The sequence below is a fragment of the Ostrinia nubilalis genome, chromosome 3, assembly GCF_963855985.1.
Source record: "Ostrinia nubilalis chromosome 3, ilOstNubi1.1, whole genome shotgun sequence".
In the NCBI taxonomy this organism is placed as follows: domain Eukaryota; kingdom Metazoa; phylum Arthropoda; class Insecta; order Lepidoptera; family Crambidae; genus Ostrinia; species Ostrinia nubilalis.
This window is the reverse complement of record NC_087090.1, coordinates 14,742,871-14,765,076: the sequence shown is the minus strand read 5'-3', so window position 1 is coordinate 14,765,076 and position 22,206 is coordinate 14,742,871. Positions and strand designations below refer to the sequence as shown.

General features: G+C 35.7%; 1 protein-coding gene across 1 annotated transcript in view; it reads right to left on the bottom strand.

Moving 5' to 3' along the window:
• Window positions 1-1,685: 1,685 nt before the first annotated feature.
• The window catches only part of LOC135088184 (uncharacterized), a 141,351-nt gene continuing 120,830 nt past the window's right edge, over window positions 1,686-22,206 (bottom strand). The window contains exons 7-9 of the mRNA XM_063983074.1: window positions 21,503-21,598; window positions 17,077-17,161; window positions 1,686-3,189 (exon numbers count right to left, since the gene is read on the bottom strand). Coding sequence (XP_063839144.1) covers window positions 3,105-3,189; window positions 17,077-17,161; window positions 21,503-21,598 — 266 coding nt within the window. The 3' untranslated portion in view covers window positions 1,686-3,104. The remainder of the gene's footprint in view (window positions 3,190-17,076; window positions 17,162-21,502; window positions 21,599-22,206) is intronic.

The following is a 22,206-nucleotide window of genomic DNA, read 5'->3' as shown; positions in this document are numbered from 1 at the left end:
GTAAATATATGGTGAACTAATTTTATATTATTGTTTAATCAACTTACCTTCCTTTCTTAACCAACCTTTTTCTTTTTATCCAATAATCTTCTATATCCGTATCCTTACCACGTTCAATACAATTTAGCTATAATCTCCTCGTTCTTCTGAAACGTTCGTACTGGAAACATAGTAATATGTATACAGATACATATTGAAGCCCTCTGACATTCCCGGCCTATTCGTTACGCCTATGTGTAATAAGATATGTACGAAATGTATAATACTAGGGAATATGCCTGTCTGTATATTGACACAGGATAAATGTAGGAGGTTCATTTTATTGTAATTAAGTAGCTGAATAAGACTTAGAATTGAGCCTCGCTTAATATTTATTTTGAAATAAAATGCTTGCCATAAAGTACTATATTCATTTGTATGCTATTTTATCATACAGGGTGTACAAAAATTAGCACGTCACACTGACACCAGAGGTAAATGAGCTTAAGACGTATCTAACAAGTATATTAAGTCTATTTATTAACCCACTTGTTACTACGAGTAGCGTTTGATATACGGATCAACATAAAAATTAAATTATTATAAACAATGAGGGTGGTTTCTGATAACATTGCTTATGTTAAACGATTCCTGTGGGGTCCCTTTGTCCATCAGAAGTGTTCTGTTCTCCATTGGGTGTCACATTTCAATCCTAAGCGTTTTGTTGTTTTCGTAAATTTTACGATGACTTTTTCAAGGTGAATACAAGCATGATAAGTATTTATTCTGAAGTATTTCTTGCCGAAATATGAAAGTTTGTAGCCCACTTTTTAAACATTTTTATAGTAACTGTTACTAATTCAACGTAAAACTTAGTGATCCGTATAAGGAACGCTAGTAATATGAACTGCGGTATTTTGTTGTTTTAGCGCCTGCCTTCGAGGCTTTCCTTTAAATGAAACCATTGAAGATTTGGAGAAAAATGAAGATGAGTGTATCCCTAACTCAATCACAATTTTCCCGTCGGAAAATCCGGAAAATTGTAATGGTGACTTAACCAAAGAGAACTCTGGTGATGAAAATAAAGTGTCAATAGATTTTCCTGGATTACAATGAGAGCCCACGTAGAAATCACTAGAGCATTCTTCATCCAGTGATGATGAAGAAGACTGCATCCCGTTAGCTTAGATAGCCAATTATGCCCTAGACATGTTTAAAGATATGAAGAAATTATTGTTTGTAAATGAGATGATTTAGTGTGGTTACAGTTGCTTCAAATGCATTGAAAATTGCGCCAACTTTCAAAACCAAGAGATTTTCTTCGCCACATAAACAGAGGAGAAGTATTTTAACATCTCATATTCAGTCACAATATACAGTTTTTATGAAACTCACGCTTTGATACAAATGCAATGTTTTTTGCAAGAAAAATATAATAATACCCTTTATCCTAGAAAATGTTTTGGGCATAATATTAAGCTTGTTCGATGCGTCTTAGACTCAGCTACCTCCAGTGTCAGTGTGACGTGCTAATTTTGGGACACCCTGTATAGTAACAATATACTTATTTATATCTGAAATAAATGAATAAATAAATTACTGGTGTAAATATAATAATAATCTTTGAATCATTGAGTAGTTTAACCTTATTTCTTTTAATTTTCTTCAGGGATGACGTCATAATACTAAAACAATAAAAGAGCATGTAAAGATAAAGTGCTTTATTTATTACAGAATTTATACAGACTCCGCCGAATACATACAAAAACATTAACAATTTCAAGACGAAACTAATCACATCGATACCTACCTATAGCATAGTTCCAAATAACCTATAGCTGAGACCTATCAAGCCATAACAATTAGGATGCCCGCACACGTACGATTTCGTCGCTTGAATAAATTCCTACATGTCGACCGATTGATGGATTGATTCCTCGAAATAAATTCCCACACAAATGATAGATTCCCTGAAGAAATCGCCCGTGTGCGCTCACCCTTAGTACTAATTGACGACGATAGTGACAAACAAGGCAGTGACGACTGTGCGAAGAAATGAACTTCTACTTTAAAATCGAGTACTCATATCATTATCAGTCCATACTTAATCGCTAAAAGAATCTAAAGAAAGGTCACTGGACTATGACGGATGATCACTAGTCGAGGTATCTAATTAACAAATAAATATCTTAATACTAAGGCCATACACAGACTGGCGACGTGTTGTCGGAGTATTTTTTGGTGTGACGTCACTCTGTGTAGAGCCTGCTTGTCAAATTGAAAAAGGAGATTACACTGTATGATTACTAACTAATGTTACTATACTACTTTTATAACATGGCCACTATTTTAAATTAAACTTTTCTAATTAGGCTTTCCAACTAGAGATCTTTAGGCGATTTTACTGGGTTTTATTTAACAGCAGTTATTGGAATCAAGTACGCTTTACTCCAAAATAAATTCAAATATCGTTGAAAACAAACCTAGAACTACATTTTGTCACATTTAGTCCTCACGATTCGTGTAGTGCACATAAACAACTACCAAAGCCACAGTAAAAAGTCATCAAAGTAAGACACGTCTCAAGAAACCCATTTTATGAATGGTTTGTGAATTACGATGCTTTATAATACGACTTCAGGTAAGTTAGTGTTGTCTGATCAAACTTAGTTGCAGTTTAAACTTTCTGGTACGAATGTTAAATTGAGCGCACCGCAATGAGAGTTGTATAATGTTTGCACTCATTACTAGCACGAATGCACTGCAATTTGCACTCATTCATAAGTGCCACTTGTGGTCTAAACTGAATAAATATTTTTGATTTTTATTTTTTTTATTTTGAGTGCATGCCACTATCGACAAATTGCTACTGAGTAGCAGTGTGGCAGTGTAGCAGTGTGCACAGTACACATACTGTGTCGAAACACTGCTAATAATAAGCATGCTCACTTCGATATTTCATGAGCGTGTGTAACTGTACCTTTACACTCATAAGCACGCGCGTGTCTTTAAGTGAGATATATTACTCTAACCTTTTTACTGTGGCTCACAGCGTACTAAAACGTTGGTTTAGAGTTTCAGACCACGAACCGTATCTTTACAGTGTAATCCCCCAGTGTATACGACTAAACCGCGTTGCCGGCACTGTGCACATTCCCGTTCACGCTCAGTGGAATGGTGTTGAACTCATCGTCGATTTCTTCGTTTTTCCTGGAAAAGAAAATTGGTGTTAGCGTAAATTTGACTCTGAACACGTTGGGTTTAAATCGGTGGTTGAATCAGCGAGATTTTCTCATATTAGATTTTAGATTTACATGATGATAAAAGATTACATAGAAACAAATCAATTTACGGTGTATTGGAATACACTACGGTTAATACGGATTAGGTAGGTATAATGGAATGACTCTCCAAGTAACTAAAACAATAAAATCTACAAAATAATAAAACCAAAAAGACTACAGATTATTATCAGTCGACAATTTAATCGGCTTCTAATTTTTATGAGGAATCAGCCAAAAGTTTGGTTGGCTTTTAGTTAATTTGTAAGGGATTGACCTTCTAATCGGTGTATGGGTATTTTCATACATGTTCATACTAATTAACTGCCTGACTAAACTATCCGCCGGCAAGTCTCTAAATCTGGTAGTCTGCGAGGACGTTTATAAATTGCTTTACATAATAATATTAATTTTGTCCACTAAAGCGCCAGAAATTTTCACAGTAGGTGGTAGTGACAAAAACAGAGGCTCACAAATTAGGTACGAATATATTTCCATCCCTAGAGTACCTACTAATAAACATTTTAATTATCTTAAAAGGTTAGTCCTCATCCAATTTAAATATAGGTACCTACGTAAAACTTAAGTTATTATGTACTAGCTTTTGCCCGTGGCTTTGTCCGTATGAAATTCAGTTTGTCACAGATCGTTATAATTTTTAAGCTATATGTTATTCTGATGTTAAACAATAATACTGTGAAGTTTCCTCAAGATCCGTCCAGCTGTTTTTGCGTGAAAGAGTAATAAACATACATCCATACAAACTTTCGCATTTATAATATTAGTAAGATCACGTCTATCAAGTTACACAATTTCTGAAAAGCGCCAAAAATTTTACAATAACTAATTACTCTAAGAATTAATTCATGAACGAAAAAGACTGACTAAAATTTTAAAGGGTAATCTTGTGAATTTGAAACTGTCTTAGCTTAAGCCTCATTTTCAACATCTTTCTTAAATAGTGATGTCTCATAGTCGATGATGGACACCATCGATTTATGACATCTATGAATAGAGAACATGTGGAAAGAAGATTTTGCTTATTTACAACCCTTGATAAACAATTAACTAAATAAATAAATAGTTATCCTTGGACATTTTACACTGCGCCTCTAGTCTCAAACTAAGCAAAGCTTGTACTATGGGTACTAGACGCCGGATATACACATACTTAAATACTTTAAACATACTAAACTGGAATAAGTAATGATGATAATATCATGACCACTACTTAATCGTCAAAAAATGCTAAACTTCACATTGTTGTCAAATTGACGTAAATAGCATGATGTTTACTGTGCTAACCAAATCCCTTTATTAATTTCAAGGAAAAAATCTCCATTTCCAACATTCTTTCGAAAATCCTAAAGTTGAAAAAAATATCAAAAATTGAGAATGTTACTAGGTATGCAAAATCACTTGAAACCTATGTTACAGTTAAGCTTTTACATTTACAAATACATTAGTTTTTATTTCATTCAAAAATACCCAGTAGTTATGATTTTATAGGCATTCAAAGTTCGCTTAAATATTGAGTCCCGCCGACGGTCACGTGACCCCGTGTGACGTACATTCACAGCGTCCGCTCACTAGAAAACGGATATAAACATACTTAAATAAATTTTTTTTGTAAATACAAACTTATTATACATATTAACACCCAGACCCATCACAGAAATTAAAATTGAACCAAACCCAAACTTGATGCGATTGTGTCGTTTTATTGCGAATTACCTTCCAGCTCCATCATTAGACCCCGATTACTATATAGAATTAAAATACTCATCAATACAAAACGAACGAGCCCAAACTCGATGCATTTAAGTCGTTTTATTATAGAGTTCCTATGGCCACCTTCCAGCTCCATCATCAGATCAGCTCCATGTCATCATAATATTGCATGGTCATCCAAATCACATGTGTTTGCGAAATTTCAGCTTAATCGGTTGCCTGGAAGTGGGTCTTAATTCAGTTTGCAAGATTCCACCCATACAAATATGAGCCAGTCGTTGTAATATGACGTCACGCGCATAAAATGGCGGGCCGGCCGCCGGCCGCACTTTTAAAATTCAATATCTTGGAAACTAATTGACGTATCGAAATAATTCTTTCACGTGTATTTTTTATTTTTAACAGAGAATACAGAAAGCTAAAAAACAAAATTAGTGAACATTCTTCATTATATTTTTGTATTTTTATCGCCACTAATTGAAATTCTATCGAAACATCGCCCATCACTACTAAACAATGTCGCGTCTCGAAATGTGTATGAAAATTTCATCAAACGCTCATAATTCGTATTTACACAAATGAAATGGAAATTAATTCGGATCTAATTTGTTAAATGAAAGTCGAGTTTAGCAAAGGGCAGATGTTATCAAAGATGGACTATCGAGGGTCTAGTAAGTTCATTATAACAAAACTGGAAACAAATTTTGAATTATTAATATATTAATTAATTCCAATTGAGGCAGGAGCTTGATAAGGAAAATTTCATTAAAACTGAAACAGTTTAATAAAATAGTATTGACTAAAACTCTATTTTGTCTGTTTTCAAAACAGCAATATTTTTAACACGATAGAAAGGAACAAAGTATTTATGAACCATATCATTGTTGATGTACCTACTTAGGTCTTGGAATTATAGTCCAGTTCCTAATATAAAAGAAGAACGATCATTCTGTGACCCAGACTCGACAGAAACATGGGTTTGATTTCTTCTTTCGACTAGGTACTTATTTATTTTTGAGCTATGTGGATCGTCCGACAATCACTAGATTACAAAGACGCATGAAATCCGAAACAAAAAAGAATTCGATTGTTACTTTTTCCTTTTCTTCGAAAACAAAAGATTGTCGCCTAATTAATCGTATCGTAACGGAAAAGTATTATTTCGAGTAAGCTCCTTACTCTTACTAAGATGATACAAGCAACGTGACTTCCTCAACAACTGGATTGGACAATAGTTTGTGTACAGAGCCTGGAGAACGTTATCTTAGACAGCTGGATGCCCCATTGTGAGCGAGCCTTTGTCCATTATCTTTGCCTTGATTACTAAGAGGCAGTGCTTCTAATATAGGCATTTCATGACTTAGATGATGAATGTATCCAACGCTTTATAGTTTTAAAACATTACAAATTCATCATCAGGTCGTTTAAACTAGCTTTTGCCCGCGGCTTCACCTGCGTGAAATTTAGTTTGTCACAGATCTTCATAAATTATAGCCTATATGTTATTCTGGGTTATAGACAATAATGCTGTAAAGTTTCATCAGAATCCGTTTAGTAGATTTTGCGTGAAAGAGTAACAAACATCCAGACATCCAAACTTTCGCATTTATAATATTACTAGCTTTCCGCCCGCGGCTTCGCCCGCGTGGAATTTTGTCTGTCACAGAAAAACTTTATCGCGCGCGTCCCTGTTTCAAAAACCGGGATAAAAACTATCCTATGTTCTTTCCCGGGACTCAAACTATCTCTATGCCAAATTTCATCAAAATCGGTTGCGAGGTTTAAGCGGGAAAGCGTAACAGACAGACAGACAGACAGACAGAGTTACTTTCGCATTTATAATATTATATATATATATATATATATATATATATATATATATATATATATATATATATATATATATAGTTGGGATAGTAGGAAGTAGGATGCTAATGCTTAACCTGAGTCAGTGCCCGAAGTTTGTAAGGTAGGGTGTTTTTGTGACAAAACTTCAGATCTCCTTCAGATTTCGTGGGTCAAATCACGAAAAGGCGTAACTAACAAAATGGCGATATTGAGTTAAAACACCATGTTATTTAAAACATTCATTTTATAACCTCACAAAAGATGAATTCTTTGTCAGAAAGCCAGTATTGACAGTTTGAAAGGGCCTAAATGCATATTTTCCGTACTTCCAATTATATTTAAATGTCGCTCCTGTTTTCGCACGAATGTGCGAAACGCCCCCTTTCAATAATAATATTTTTAGTAGGCGTTCCGCCCGGATGTATTAACAGTATTAAAATCGCGTGGGAATCGACTCCTTCGAGAACTAGTAATCTCATACTACTAGTTCTCGAAAGAGTCGATTTGCACGCAATATAAATACATCCGGGCGGAACGCCTACTAAAAAATATTATTATTGAAATATCATTTCGCACATTCGTGCGAACGAATTTCGTGCGAAACTACTAGGTACTAACCCGTAAAATTGATAAACATCAGTTACATCTTTTCGTGATTCGACCCACGATTTGAATGCTCTGTCACGTCACTTCCTGTGACTCAGTTCCTATAGTCTCCACTGCAGTTCTCCTACTCCTTCTTCTCCTTAGAAGCAAAAGAGAGGACGTTACAGTAACGCTCCCAATTATTGCCCAAATTATTGCTTCTTATTGCAACGCTATTGAACTACCTCTAACTACAAATGTAATCAAATTACTGTATTTATTATATATACGTCATTGTTTATTGTACATACGTCATTTTTTACTGTACATACGTCATTGTCAAAAACCTTGTCTTCGCTTCTCTGGGTCCAGTTAGTATGACGGCTATCTTTATCAAAGCAAATTCTCCATATTCTCTCTATAATAAATATAAAAAATCAATTCAAATAAAACTATATCATGATGTAAGAAGTGGGTTTAAAATAAAATAAATAAATGTAATTCTTCGAAAAACAAATCGTATAAGCAGCTAATAATAGAATAATATCGATTATTGTTGCTCTCTAGTTCTCTAGGCTGTTCTCTACGAGTATATTGATCGATAAGTCTTGTATTAGATATTGGATATTCGATAGTCGATAAACTATGATTGTGCTGTATCGACAGCGTAATAAAATTGGGGTCTATCCATTTTTTAATCATGATGGATGTTGAAAAAGCATAATTTTGTATGCATACAGTTGTTTGTATGTACAAATAGAATTTGTTTACACTTTCATAGTATTAAGCAATTAAAAAGGTAAAGTGTCTGTGTCTATTGTTAGAGGTAAACTGTTTTGTCTTTTTCATCACATCAAAATAATCATTTGACAAAAATGGACAAAGAGCTCTATAATAATATGTATAATGGCACGGTTTTAATTTCTTATGAATAAGAAAATGATAATTTTTACTTTATTTTTACATATCTTCTCATTCAGCCTTTTAGGTTTAAATTCGAACGGACAGTTTGATTAAAGCTTACCAAGTCACAATTAAACTTGGTATAAACCAAACACACTACTTATTCAATTTGTGTGTCCCACCGGGAACTGAACCCAGGACCTACGGTATTATCGATATCGATAACATACATTTCACTGCACTGTTACATCACTCAAGCCTTCGGACCCTATAGTTGACAAATCTACGCTAATTAGTGTCCGACCGAATATGGATTTTCAGCCGAAAACGGAAACGAAAACGAAGCTTCGGCTGCAGTCTCATTTTCGGCCGAAAACGAAAACGAAAACGAAAATGACCTTCAACTCTCAAATTTCAATCTGAAATTATGTAAAAACTTTGAAAACCGTTAATGTTTTGACCAAAAACATAATGACGTTTGAAAGTTTATTTTGATAAGGATTGATTAAAGAAAACCGGCATTAAAACACAAAAAATTTAATCATGAATTCTTAGTAGAATATTATATCCGGTGTATATTGAAATATTGGGAAGTGAAGAAGAAATAAAGGGTGTCCAGTGGGAATTTTTCAACTTCAAAAATAAATACATATAAATTAATGTTTTTTTAAATTATTTATTACAAATGCAAACTGGAGTTTAACAATGCGAATTTAATTTTTATAGGCAATGTCTTAGATTATGCCCGTTTTACGATAGGCACTCTCACAGCCGGACCCTTACATTCACAACTATGCGAGAGCCAATCGCGCTAATAATTTTCCTGCAACTTCACGGCGGATATTTTCTTACAGAACCTGAATTATTATTTAAGGATTGTTTGCTGTAAACTATTAACTTGGGATATCCCCACAAGAAAAAGTCGAATGCATGGTGTGAGATCTGGTTACCGAGGCGGCTAGGGTATGTCCCTGTACTTGCCGATCATTTATTTGAAAAAAAATAGTCCTCAGTGTCTCCATCGAGGTAATCTCCGTGTGTGGTGAGACACCTTCTTGCTGAAATAGAGTTACGTAGTTGACCGGGATGCAGTTGCAGTTGTGGTATCAGACATTCATCGATCATTCGACAATACATTTCAAATACTTATTGCTTAACTGCGAACGCTCTGTAGGCTCCCGACCAGTGACTCATGGCGTATTTCAAATCCGCATTAGACTCTATTTTGAAACAATTAAACTTAATGAAAACTCTTTGGTTTTATTTGTATTTAATTTTGAACTTGGAAAATTCTCGCTGGACACCCTTTACAACGTAACCTCACTTCACAACTTTAAAAGAGTGTGACAATACCGAGTCCGTTCAAGTCTGATTGGAACCATGAGTGCACCAGATTCACTCCCGAAGATATCGGAACGATAAACGTCACCATCTTATTCACGTATTTCTGATATTCGGTTTGGCCGAAGCTTCGGCTGGTTTTTGGCCGAAAACGAAAATATGGCCGAATGTCCATTTTTTGGCCGAAAATGGCCGAAAACGAAAACGAAAACGAATATTCGGTCGGTCACTAACGCTAATGGACTGACTTCCTGTGGTCTACCGCACCTATCAATACATCACACAGACAATAACTCTTATTGCAACGGCTTAGAGTTCAAATTGCATTGACAATGGTAATAGCAGAACTAGCAATCACTTAAGGCACGACCTGTCAGTTGTGGGCAACCTTTTGAATTTACAGTTGTGTTTATGCATAGGGCCTTCAAGTGATAGCACTTATAATTTACAATTTATTGATTCTTAAATAATAATGCAGTTTCTAATACTTTTTATAGTCGAGATTAAATAATTAATTCGATACTTTAATCAACAGTGACGTCACAACTTTTTATCACTTTTATTCTTTCGTACAGCTTCCCATTCCGATTTTCAAGCACAGAATCTTATTTCAATTAATTCACAATGCTTGGTTAACTCCTCTACCACAGAATAAGTGTACTACCCTCCAATATCCAGTTCTCAATGGAACAATTTTTAAGTGACCAATTAGTTTTACCAATTCTTAGAACGGGACCAACTAGTTCTTTAAAAAAATCTTAAAAAAACGGGACCAATTTCACAGATTAACAATCCTTGAAGCTTCTCAAAACTTTTCTGATTAAAGGCTTGCATAAGTCGCACTCACACGTTGAGAACCCCTGGCTTGTGCAAACAATCTTGCGCATAGTTTAACGAACTTTATAAAGCTGAGTATAGACTAGGGCATTTACTTGTAACAGAACGAGCCGCTCTATGAATGTTCTAGAGTATCACCCTTTCTCGAACCAAACGTCGAGCACGTTCGCCATTTTGTTACAACCTGATTGTACAAATCAACGACGTATTGGTGTAACATTTTGTCGAGCATTTGCGCGAACGCGGGCGATACACATGTCAAGAAAGAGTGAACACAAGGTTCAACAAAGTGTTATGGGTAAATGCACAGTTGCTGTGAGCATTACACCGAATAGAGCTCTGAGCATTCGCAGGAACGTTGCATTACATAAAAATGCTTTGGCAACTGAGCTTTTACCTGTATTGTATCATTGGTAAGAACGTTATATCACATAGAAATTCTCTAATCCAGTGTTTCTTTACCAGTGGTCCGCGGACCCCTGGGGGTCTGTTAGCATAAAATATGTCTGAGGGTCCACAGTGGACCAATTATTAACAATCATAAATAAATGCCACCATTGCTACTTTTTTTATTAAGGGGGTCCTTAAAATTGTGCTTCATTTCCTAAGGGGTCCGTGGACAAAAAAGGTTAAGAAACACCGCTCTATTCTATACTCACCTTAACTTTGAACGAACTGTTCTATGCGCGAGGGAACTATCCCGCGGCTCTTTCATATGACTGGCTCAAGACGATTCCATGCATATTAAACGATGTGCGCGCTTAAAAGTGTTATTAGAATTTCCATTCAAATGTTCTCTTGTGGGTTTTTGGACGGCATTATGCATGTGGGTTTTGAACGTAGTAAAAGTTAATAATTTTATACTGGTGAAACGTAGATTGTCGCTAGCCAGGATTAGTATGCATGTTTTAACACCAACAGCTGAATGAGTTAAACTGAACTGAATTGTCAACAGGAGATTAACCTGTATGAAGGAGAATACAAATCTGTATAGACACCTAAAACATACTGCCGTCCGATCACTATAACGCCGTTAAGTGCAAAAACCACTTTCGGAGAAAAACGAGTTTAAAGATCACGAATTAAAAAAAAATCGCTGTTTCAAAAGTAAAAGAGTAATTTGTAATTTAAATATATCATTTTAAAGGTATTTTTAAGAGCTACAATTTACACAAACTCTCACGACGCTACATATTATAGATTTTGAAATATTTTAATTTATACATTTTAACTCAGTATTATTGAAATAATATCTCAAAATATACACAACTAAAACGCCGGTATGGCTACCTTAACGGCGTTTAAGTTTTGGATCTTGAATAACTTTGATACATTTGTAAAATGAGTTTCTAACTAATAATTCTACTAAACTTTAATGCCGTTAAATAGTTTAACGACGTTTTAGCTCGGTAAAACTATAATTTTTTAACGTGAAAATACTTGCCTTAAATGCAGCTAATGTTAGCTAACGTCATTTAAGTCTAGTATTAACACATAAATTACGAAACTATTGGTATGCCTGTTTGATTCGTTTTGTTTACAAGACTAAAATGCAGTTAAAAACAAAACTTTTCACCATAACGGCATTTAAGCTAAGTACTAGCTACTTAATAGTTCAGGAAATAAAGAAAATTGCATTTATGTCAAAAATAACAAAACCTGTTTTAGTGTTGAAAATTTATATTGATTTTAAAAAAATCAAGTCTTTACTATTTTTAGCATTCGTTGATATCAATCATACGTTTTATTATGATATTTTTTTAAATTTACCACCTCTACAATATTTTGTAGTTAATAAAAATTGAGATCTATTTATTTAATTCAATAATAATGTACAACGCGGCAAGCCTTACCTAATAAATTAACTTCATGCTGCTTATAATAATCACCTAGTTAGTGAGAATGGTGAGAATCATGTTTATCAAATGGAAATAAACTACAATTCTTAAGTAATATAGTATCAAATTAAGTCGACATATAGGTAAGTGGTTCACGGTAATATTCTCAATATAACTACACCTTTACTAAATTTAATTTTTTCTTCGTGAAATGTTGTTTTAATGACAGAAATGTCTTTTTACACGTAATTTCATAATGTTACTGTCCATTTGTTCGTTTTTTAAGGGCATATTTCACAATCGCTTAGTAAGGGCCTGTTTCACGACTTCTGAATAAGTTGTGGATAGCCTATGTGACGGATCATTTGACACATTTTTATAGAAAATACGTGCTAGCTAGATTGACCCGACACTTGCCGAATATATCCCGTATATTAGTCTGTACGAGATTAGAATGGTTCTCAAATAGCTAAAAATCAACAAGGCACCTGGTGATGATGTAATCACAGCTGAACTTCTGAAAGCAGGCGGAACGCCGGTACAAGGCTTTTCAGAAGCTGTTTGATTCCGTCATCCTCAAGGGAAAAACGCCTACGGCATTGCAAAGAAGTATGGTGGTACTCCTCTTCAAAAAATGTTTGTATAAAAACGTCATAATGTCAGTCCGTCTCCAGGATTAGGTCTCGAAACCTATCTAGTTGCAGCGAGGGGTGAGACAGGGAGACGTAATATCTCCGAAACTGTTTACCACCGCCCTGGAAGATGTTTTCAAGCTTCTGGGCTGGAGAGGATTCAGCATAAATATCAACGGCGAGTTCATCACCCACCTTCGATTTGCAGACGATATCGTAGTTGTGGCAGATTTAGGCACAATGCTCGATGGCCTCAGTAGAGCCTCGCAACAAGTGGGTCTCAAAATGAACATGGACAAGACAAAAATCATGTCAAATGTCCGTGTTGTACCCACTCCTCTGAAAGTTGGAGACTACACTCGAAGTATGTATACCTGAGACAAACCATCCAGTTAGGTAGGTCCAACTTTGAGAGAGACGTCGATCGTCGAATTCAGCTCGGCTGGGCAGCGTTCGGGAAGCTTCGCGATATTTTCACGTCCGAAATACCGCAGTGTCTTAAGACAAAAGTCTGTGACCAGTGTGTATTGCCAGTGATAGTATACGGATTTGAGATGTGGTCGCTTACTATGGGCCTCATAAAAAGGCTCAAGGTCACCCAAAGGGCGATGGAGCGTGCTATGCCAAGCATAGTTTCCCTGCGTGCTCGAATCAGAAATGAGGAGATCCGTAGAAAAACCAAAGTGACCGACATAACCCGCAGAATTGCTAAAATCAAGTGGCAGAGCTGAATATGGCCGATGGGGTAGAAAAATTCTCGAGTGGCGACCACGAGCCTGAAGATGTAGTGTGGGCAGGCAGGCCCCTTACTAGATAGATCGACGTTCTGGTAAAGGTCAGAAGAGGTGCCAGGATGCGGGCGGCGCAAGACCGATCGTTGTGGAAATCCTTGAGGAGACCTTTGTCCAGCCGTTGAACGACATTTGCCTGAAACAAACGAACGTTATGTCTTCGTCTAACAAAGAAGATGTAAAACAAAATGAACAAGTAAAATGATCGAACACCAGGCTTCTTTTACTAATTTTTAAAATTAGAAAACAAAACGCAACGTGTTCTTATCATTTAAAACTCAGAGGCACACTGATGCTCAATTACCGCGCTGCCGTGTCCTAAAGTTGCAGTGCGCATTAGCCACGAAAATAGTGACAAGACAGCAATATCTCACTAACACGTTTCATACCTTGTTTATAACGACTAGTTTTAGATAATAAAACATAGAAACATTGCACATCACATATTAATAAACAACAAACATAAAATTAAAACTAAATTTATTTTGTTGAGAACGCTAGGACTATTTCTGGGAGCGTTATCAGCGGCACATCAGTAACTCTGACTGAGCTGAGTGATTGACACACGCAACGACGCTTAGAACACTTCATTCAACTTTTTGAACATAGCCGCATTATAGTTTAGGAATGTAGGTTAACGGCATTTAAGTCTTGTAAAAATGTAAAAAACACATAGATTGTTACATTTGGTTAGCCTTAATGGTGAATTTACTAGTGCAATTTTAATAAATAAATTCATGTAATACAAAGCTATAATGCCGTTATTGGACCTTTGTTGCGTTTAAGTCTAATAATTTTACTTAACGGCGTTTTAGTCTTGAGGAGTCTATTAAAGCTTTGCAAAGAGCAGCTTAGCAATATTGTCGTTAAAGTACCTTAACGGCTGTATTGACTAGAAATTGTAAATAACGGCAATAAAACTTTGTAATTTTTCTTAAATTTTTAATTCTAATAACAATTAAAGACGCTTAACCGCGTTTAAGCTAAGAAATGTAATGTAACTGCATTTTAGTTATGTAATCTTGCAGAGGCGAAGCAGTTAGCGGCTTTCTTATTTTTTTTATCTCAGGAACTAAACAAGATATAAAAATTTCGATAATAGTGCTAGATTAAGCATTTTTTTCTGATTCGGATGGTATTCAAAAGTCAAAATTGACCAATTGTGTGGGTTAACGGCATTATAGTGATTGGACGGCAGCATAGCACAATTACAGGTTGAGTTGGGAAGCCAAACAAAGAGCGTTGACATTATTTTCCACATAATACAGCTATTTGTTGACTCGAAAAGAATCAATAAACAATTTTAACAATTTAAAGCTGTATTGCGACATGTAATACGTATTATTGATTCAGTTGCATATGATGTACCAATAAAACTAACATTCATAGTAAATTTTATATTTTATCATTTGTTATATTGTAATTTTTACTGCGCTAGTATTTTTCATAGAAATACCATAAATACACGAACTACAAGAATAAATGTCTTTAGGGCCAAAATAATCAGTATGTAATACAACAACATACTTCTTCTTAATCCACGCCCCGAGTTATAAAACACACTAACTCCCAAACTAACAACTCTAACCTATACAAAATGTTCGCAGTTCCAACATTGATAGGGCAAAAAGAAACAAGAGTAAAAATGTCCGACAACATTGTTCTCCACACAGAAAGTTACGGATTTCGTTACAGAATTTAGTTACCAGATTTCTGTCCAGAACAGTGAAGCGTGTATTTTAGGCAACTTTGAAAATACACCCGGTTTTTAAAACATTTTACGGTAGATAGAGTTTCATTTATCATAGAGACGCATGGGTTTTTATGTTTGGATAAACTAGAGGTGAGCTTGATTTATTTACGTTGAAAGCATTTACACGAAATGCATTGTTTTATAAACTAAGAGATTAATATTTAGGCTTTACACTTTTGAAATTAAATAATAACAATGCATTTTTATGAGCAGGTGTTCGATTGAAGGTGTTAGATGAGCTCTACACTAGACAGACCAAATCTGTCGCATTTTAAATGCGACAAAATATCAACTTGTGGTAGGCTTTGTAACGCAAAATAAGATGGGGCATATTGTCCTGAAGCTATTCACTCATATATGCTATAGATAGTATGGAAAGAAGACATCAGCCACTAGACTAGTCAGACCATAGCAACAAGAAAGACATCAGCACCAACTATACAGGGTGGAAACTGAAAACATTGAACCAATTTGTAACAGCGATTTGTAAGTCTGCTATAATCATTGGGGTCACTCCGAGGACCCGCATGGCTTAAACTGGCCATTAGCCTGGCCCCCCGCCAAACACTACCCGCATTCGACTTGTGATAAGTTGGCTTCTTGCGGACTTTACACGTAACGACATTTGCGAAGGTACAAAACGATTGCGAGTCTGTAACGATTTGGAAGTGTGCTTTAATCAAGGGACCCCGCATGGCTTAAACTGGGCATTATTAGCCTGGCTCCCCGCCAAACACCACCCGATATGTCAGCTTCTTGCGGACTTTACACTGGACTGGATTTGTTAAGGTACGAAACACCACTGTACATACAAAAGTAGGCTTTAGAATCAACAACTTGATGAACCAGAACATAAAATCATCAGTACCAAATGATTCCAACATAAAACCTACAAATAGAAATGCGTTACCAAAACAAAACGCCAATTTTCAAACAGTAATTTTCTCGTTCTTCGTTCGTTTCTCACAAATAGTCTACAAAAGTCTAAAATAAAGTCCAGCTCATAAAAATATGGCAATAATTGTTCTGCAAATATCGTCCCGTGTAAAGGACATTTTATCTCTTAAGCCATAGTTCCTGACTCTTAAATGCATCGTATTACATCGAAAGTAATCCTATTAGCTCGCTCCAGCTCTCCTTAGGGACTTCCATTCTAGGATTTCCAGGATTATGATAATTATGGATCAAATCGATATCTTTTTGTAGTAAAGATAGTGAAGTCACATCTATTGTATGAGTAATTTTGCTGTGATGAAAAAAGACAACAATATTTAGTGATGTTTGTTTGTATGGATGGTTGGATTATTAGAAAATTTGGTATTACTGCTGTTTGTTAGGGGTGCTCTAAGTGGACTACGTCTCGGAGGACGAACAAATAGCACCCGCACGAATATCACCTGCCCTAGTCCACGAAGAGCATTCGATATCGCTATTCGTGGATTGAAATTATTTTTACATTTTTGTCCACGAACAGAGTAGCAAAATATCGATAGGTGCTCTTCGTGGACTAGACCAGGTGCTATTTTGCAGGTGCTCTAAATATTATGTGCAACTTACCGTTTTCTATATTTGTATATGATGAGAACGATGAACGCGTTCCCAATGAACAGCGCCGCTATTAGTAGCGACGGAATCACAATATCTGTGGACAAACAAAAAAAAACATCGTTAAAATATTCACAGATTTATGGAGATAATGGTCAATGGTTCGATAAATCGATGACCACTGGACTATAATTATTGTGGTAAACCCACCCCTAACGCAAGCACATATTAAACCTATTTATGTCTAACGCCTGTATTCACAAACGATGTTTGCTTAAGTGAAGCAGCAAAGCGAACGCACAGTATTGAATAGAGCTCTGCGATTGGTTCGTGTATCACCATGTGTGTCCACGCGCACTGTGAGACCTCATAGTAATGTTTTTGAGTAGCGTATTAACTCTCTACATAGAACTTTAAAATTTAACGTAGGAAACAATCTGTGCAGCACTCGGGAAGAAAAGAGTAGGTATATTAATTACAGTCAACGATTACTTAAAATGGGAAAAGTAATCGGAGTTTAAATACATATTAAAGAAGAAAAACGTTAACTTTGAAAGGTCTGGTAACAACTTTTAACCAAATCACTTATTGCTCAGTAAACACAATTTAATCAAAACCTATCCACCCAACCCATGCTATAATTAGAACTATCGTACCATCCCAAGTTTATCACATTGTGCTATTTATATTATGCAAACCAAACCTGAAATTATTAATGAAATTCCGCCCACAGAGACCCCTTAGTACGTGTTTGGAAACCACGGTTTGTGTCAATATTAATATATATATATTCGCGCTTTTTTTGCCTAATTACATAATTTAAATATAGGTTGGAAAAACAGAAACAGAGAATACGAGTGGAATTTTTACAGGCCTACCTAATGCACGGTTTTTCCGCAAATAAAACAAAATTTTCAATAAATTCGCTTACCTAACTTTATAAAATACATAAACCTTTATTAGCATCATCATAATCTATAAAATAAATGTAATAAACTGAAATACATGCAATTTAAACTATCGCTAAATATAAAAATGTCATACGTGTATTCTATCATTTGTAATTAACTTAAAACCTAACTGTAACTTTGTTTTAGTCTACTTGGATTTTCGATAACATGCAAAAAACCTGTGCTCGTGAAAACTCAACTGCTTGATCGATTTTACCTTTTGAGTTATTCACAACCTATCTTATCACGAAAGTTTTTCACGATCCAAAATATCTCTGACATAACCTTTCATACTTCCCCCGACCTTGCCATGCCAACAGTGAAATATCTACCAGACCAGACATATTCCATAACTTAATTCCAAGGGCGATTGTCTCTATTTTAGTAACGAATATACGGCGAGGTTACTATGCTTTCTCGTGTCTAGACAATTTGGTTGTCCGTGACCAAAGCTGTTACAAAAATACCTTTAAATTGTCAATATGTGACTCATTCTGAAAACCTCCATTCTGAATTTTTCAGGCAAACGAACATGAAAAGATAGTATGTACTTATAAGAACATCAATAACGTTGCTTTTTTCAGTTGGTTAATTTTATTATGATTTGAATTCTAAGTCAGATTATTATAAATTCTTAACCCTTTAACACCTTAACCCGTTAACCTTTTCAAAGTATCAATCGTCAATCGTAATGATAGATACGAGTAACACAATAAATTGATTTCTGATAAGTAGGTAGGTACCTATGTATTTATCTATTTGCTGTTGCTTGAAGGATTAATTCCCCTAGGAACGAAGTTCTTTTTGCCTTAACAACCCTGTCACGAGTTAAGTATTTCTTTACTGAGATACATGAAAATTCCTACATGGGAAACTTTGTTGACTTTTCTATCTACTTTTAGAACTGTACTTATCTACAGCTTAACATGCTTGGTACCAGCTTATTTTGGGACTTAGATGGTGCAGTGTAAAATTTTGGGCATTTTGGGGTTGGTAAATTATTTATTATTAAACGTGAACGGGAAAGTTTAAAATCCCTTACCAAAACAATGGTAAGGCCCGCCGCAGACTGAAAGGCGCAGTCGTCGCGGGAGACTGGGCAACTTTGAATGTTGCTGAATAATGCCAGAACTCCATTGTTCGCAAAATGCTCAGCCGCTAGATGTTTCAATGGCTTCTGAGATCTTCTGAGATGCGGCACGCGATAAAATTACCGTAACTTCAGTAAAGTTTCGGACAGGTAAGAAAATTAAGTTAATGGAGGATTCTGAATTTATAGAAAGGCTTTAGAACTAGGACGGGAACTCTTGGGAATCCTGTCCAATAATCTCTTATAATGTCTATTAAAAAGGTCGCTAAGTGTGACTAGAAAAAGTAGACATGGCAATTTGGAGAAATCATCTAATATTAGTGATATCAATTCAAACTTTCCAAAGTATTAGACTGGTTTACAACTAATAATTTGCTATTAAACGCAAAAAAAACTAAATGTTTAAAATTCACTATGCCTAATGTCAAACAAGTTAACACAAATATTACAGTAAATAATGAACGTATTGAACTGATAAACTCTACTGTTTTTCTAGGTATTACTCTAGACTGTAAATTACAATGGGGCCCCCATATTGCTGCCTTGGCGGGAAGACTTAGTTCAGCTGCCTTTGCGGTGAGAAAGATCAGAAACTTGACTGATGTTGAAACAGCAAGGCTTGTATATTTTAGTTATTTTCATAGTATTATGTCTTATGGTCTTTTACTGTGGGACTCAGCAGCAGACATAGAATCAATTTTCATTTTACAGAAAAGAGCTGTTCGGGCAATATACGGTCTTAAACCACGTGACTCGCTTAGAGAAGTTTTTAAAGAAATCAATATATTGACTGTGGCTTCGCAATATATATTTGATAACATTATGTATGTCCGTAAACATCTACATTTATTTACTAAGAAGTAAGCGACGTCCACTCATTTAACACGAGACATAAGAATAAACTTGCTGTTCCATCTTTTAGGTTGCATAAAATAGGTAATTCATTCTTGGGGAAATGTATTACCATATTTAACAAAATACCACACAACCTTGTCGAATTACCAATAAACAAATTTAAGATACATATAAAAAATACCCTTATGTCCAAAGGGTACTACAAGGTTCGAGACTATATTGATGACAAGGATGCGTGGTCAGTTCAGTCTGCACATATTTGATGTACTCGAATTTGGTTATTCTTAGCGTTAGATATTTCCCGGCAATTAGTGGTGTCTGAGTTTGTTCCGGCGTTTCTTCTCAGCACTTGCCATATGTTTGTCTCGAAGCGCTGGTAGGGCCCAAAAGATAAGGAGACATGTAAAGTGCCCCATAAGGGCTAACTTTTCTTTTTTATTATTTTCTATAATAATTTTGACGTTCATAAGTGCCACTGATGGTCTAAACTGAATAAATACTTTTGATTTTGATTTTGATTTTTGATTATTGTGAGTTACTGGAAACATTATATTTATACCCAATAATATCCTGAATGAAGTTAACCTATTTGGCTTTCGTAGCTCGTGCCAGATGACAAAAAATATCTATTGTAGAAAACTACCTATTCAGAGCCTGATTAGATTTGAAGTACACAGGTGGCTTCCCACAGTTTCATTTCTCTCTCAGCATATAGAACATTTAGAACCCGTTCATTGTGGAAAACCTTGGGGGAGGCCTTTGTCCAGCAGTGGACGTCATTTGGCTGAAACGAACGAACGAACGATATAGAACAATCGGGGTTACTCCGAAAAACGTTATCCGAAGTTTCAAATGTTGCCATCACTCTCACGCAAAGCAATTTAAGATGCTAGTACGAGAGACGAGGACAGATAGACCCGAATCTACGTAAACAGCGTTTCGTAGTAGCCCTGGATTTGTAGTTACAAATCAAAATTCATAACCCATCAAAAACTAAGTACTTTTATGACATACACTCAACATTAAATAAACCGCACCTTCCGCGACGCGAACTTTAAAGATTTTCTTCTGACACAATCATGGTACCCCAACAATATTGGTGTTATTTGAAAGCCCAATAAATATCCTTTAAGAAAAATACATTTTTTTTTCTAAATAAATGATTAACATATACCATAAATGTGACTTGAAAATAGACCTCACTTTGGGCTCACCTCTGGGATCAATTAGACCAATTTTTATGGTTATAAAATCAAATAAAGATCTCACGTGTCCTCTTTAACAGATGGATAGCGATTAATCCCAACTTAACAGTTTTATAGTCATAAAAAATGGCTATAGCGTAACTACCTATTTTTTGAAGAAGTGACTCTGGATTCTTGTAAAGACACATTTTTAGGGTAAAAACTAGGCTTTCAAATGGTACCAATGTTGGTGGGAAGTGGGGATGCATACGTTTGATAAGTGCTTGTCGCGGGAGGTGCGATTTATTTGATGCCGAGTGTAGATAGAAGAAATTATTAAAAAACAAATGTCCACTCACCGACTATCATGTCTGGTTGCTCGTGCGGCGGCAGCTTCGCGTCTGTGTCGTGCCCAGGAGCCGAATCGTTCCCGCCGGCCTTCGCAGCCGCCTCGGCTGGAAAAACATTATCATTAGTATCGCCATCAACACCACAATCGTCATCATCATCACAAGAATCACCATCATTATTATCATTAGGTCATTCACGCCCGTATTCACAAACAACAGACACAAACAGCAATTCGAGTACACAGCGTTGAATAGAGCTCTGTGATTGGTTCGTGTGTCACCCTGCGTACTGTGAGACCTCATAGTAATGTTTGTGAATACGGGCGTCAGTCTCCACTGTAGAAGGAAGACCCTCTCTAATTTACCAGTGGCAAAAGGGACGATTTGGACTGCTGGCTGACTCTCCTTCAGTCACGTGACTAATAATGTACTATCGATTGAACACCATCTACCACTAAATTAAAAAAAAACTAAGATAATTCAACTCAATAACTTAATGAAACACGTGTACTTAACTTAGGAACAACAACCCGTGCCAACTTGAGTAATTTAGTCAAAATAACGATCGCAAGTCCATAAAAGAAACTAAAAATAACATGTTATAGATATTCTAACACAACTCCCGTAAAACTTATTAAACTTTCGAATACGAAGATAAAACTTGTACAATATACATCTCTCCATACTTTAATTGGACTGATAAAAGTTGTAGC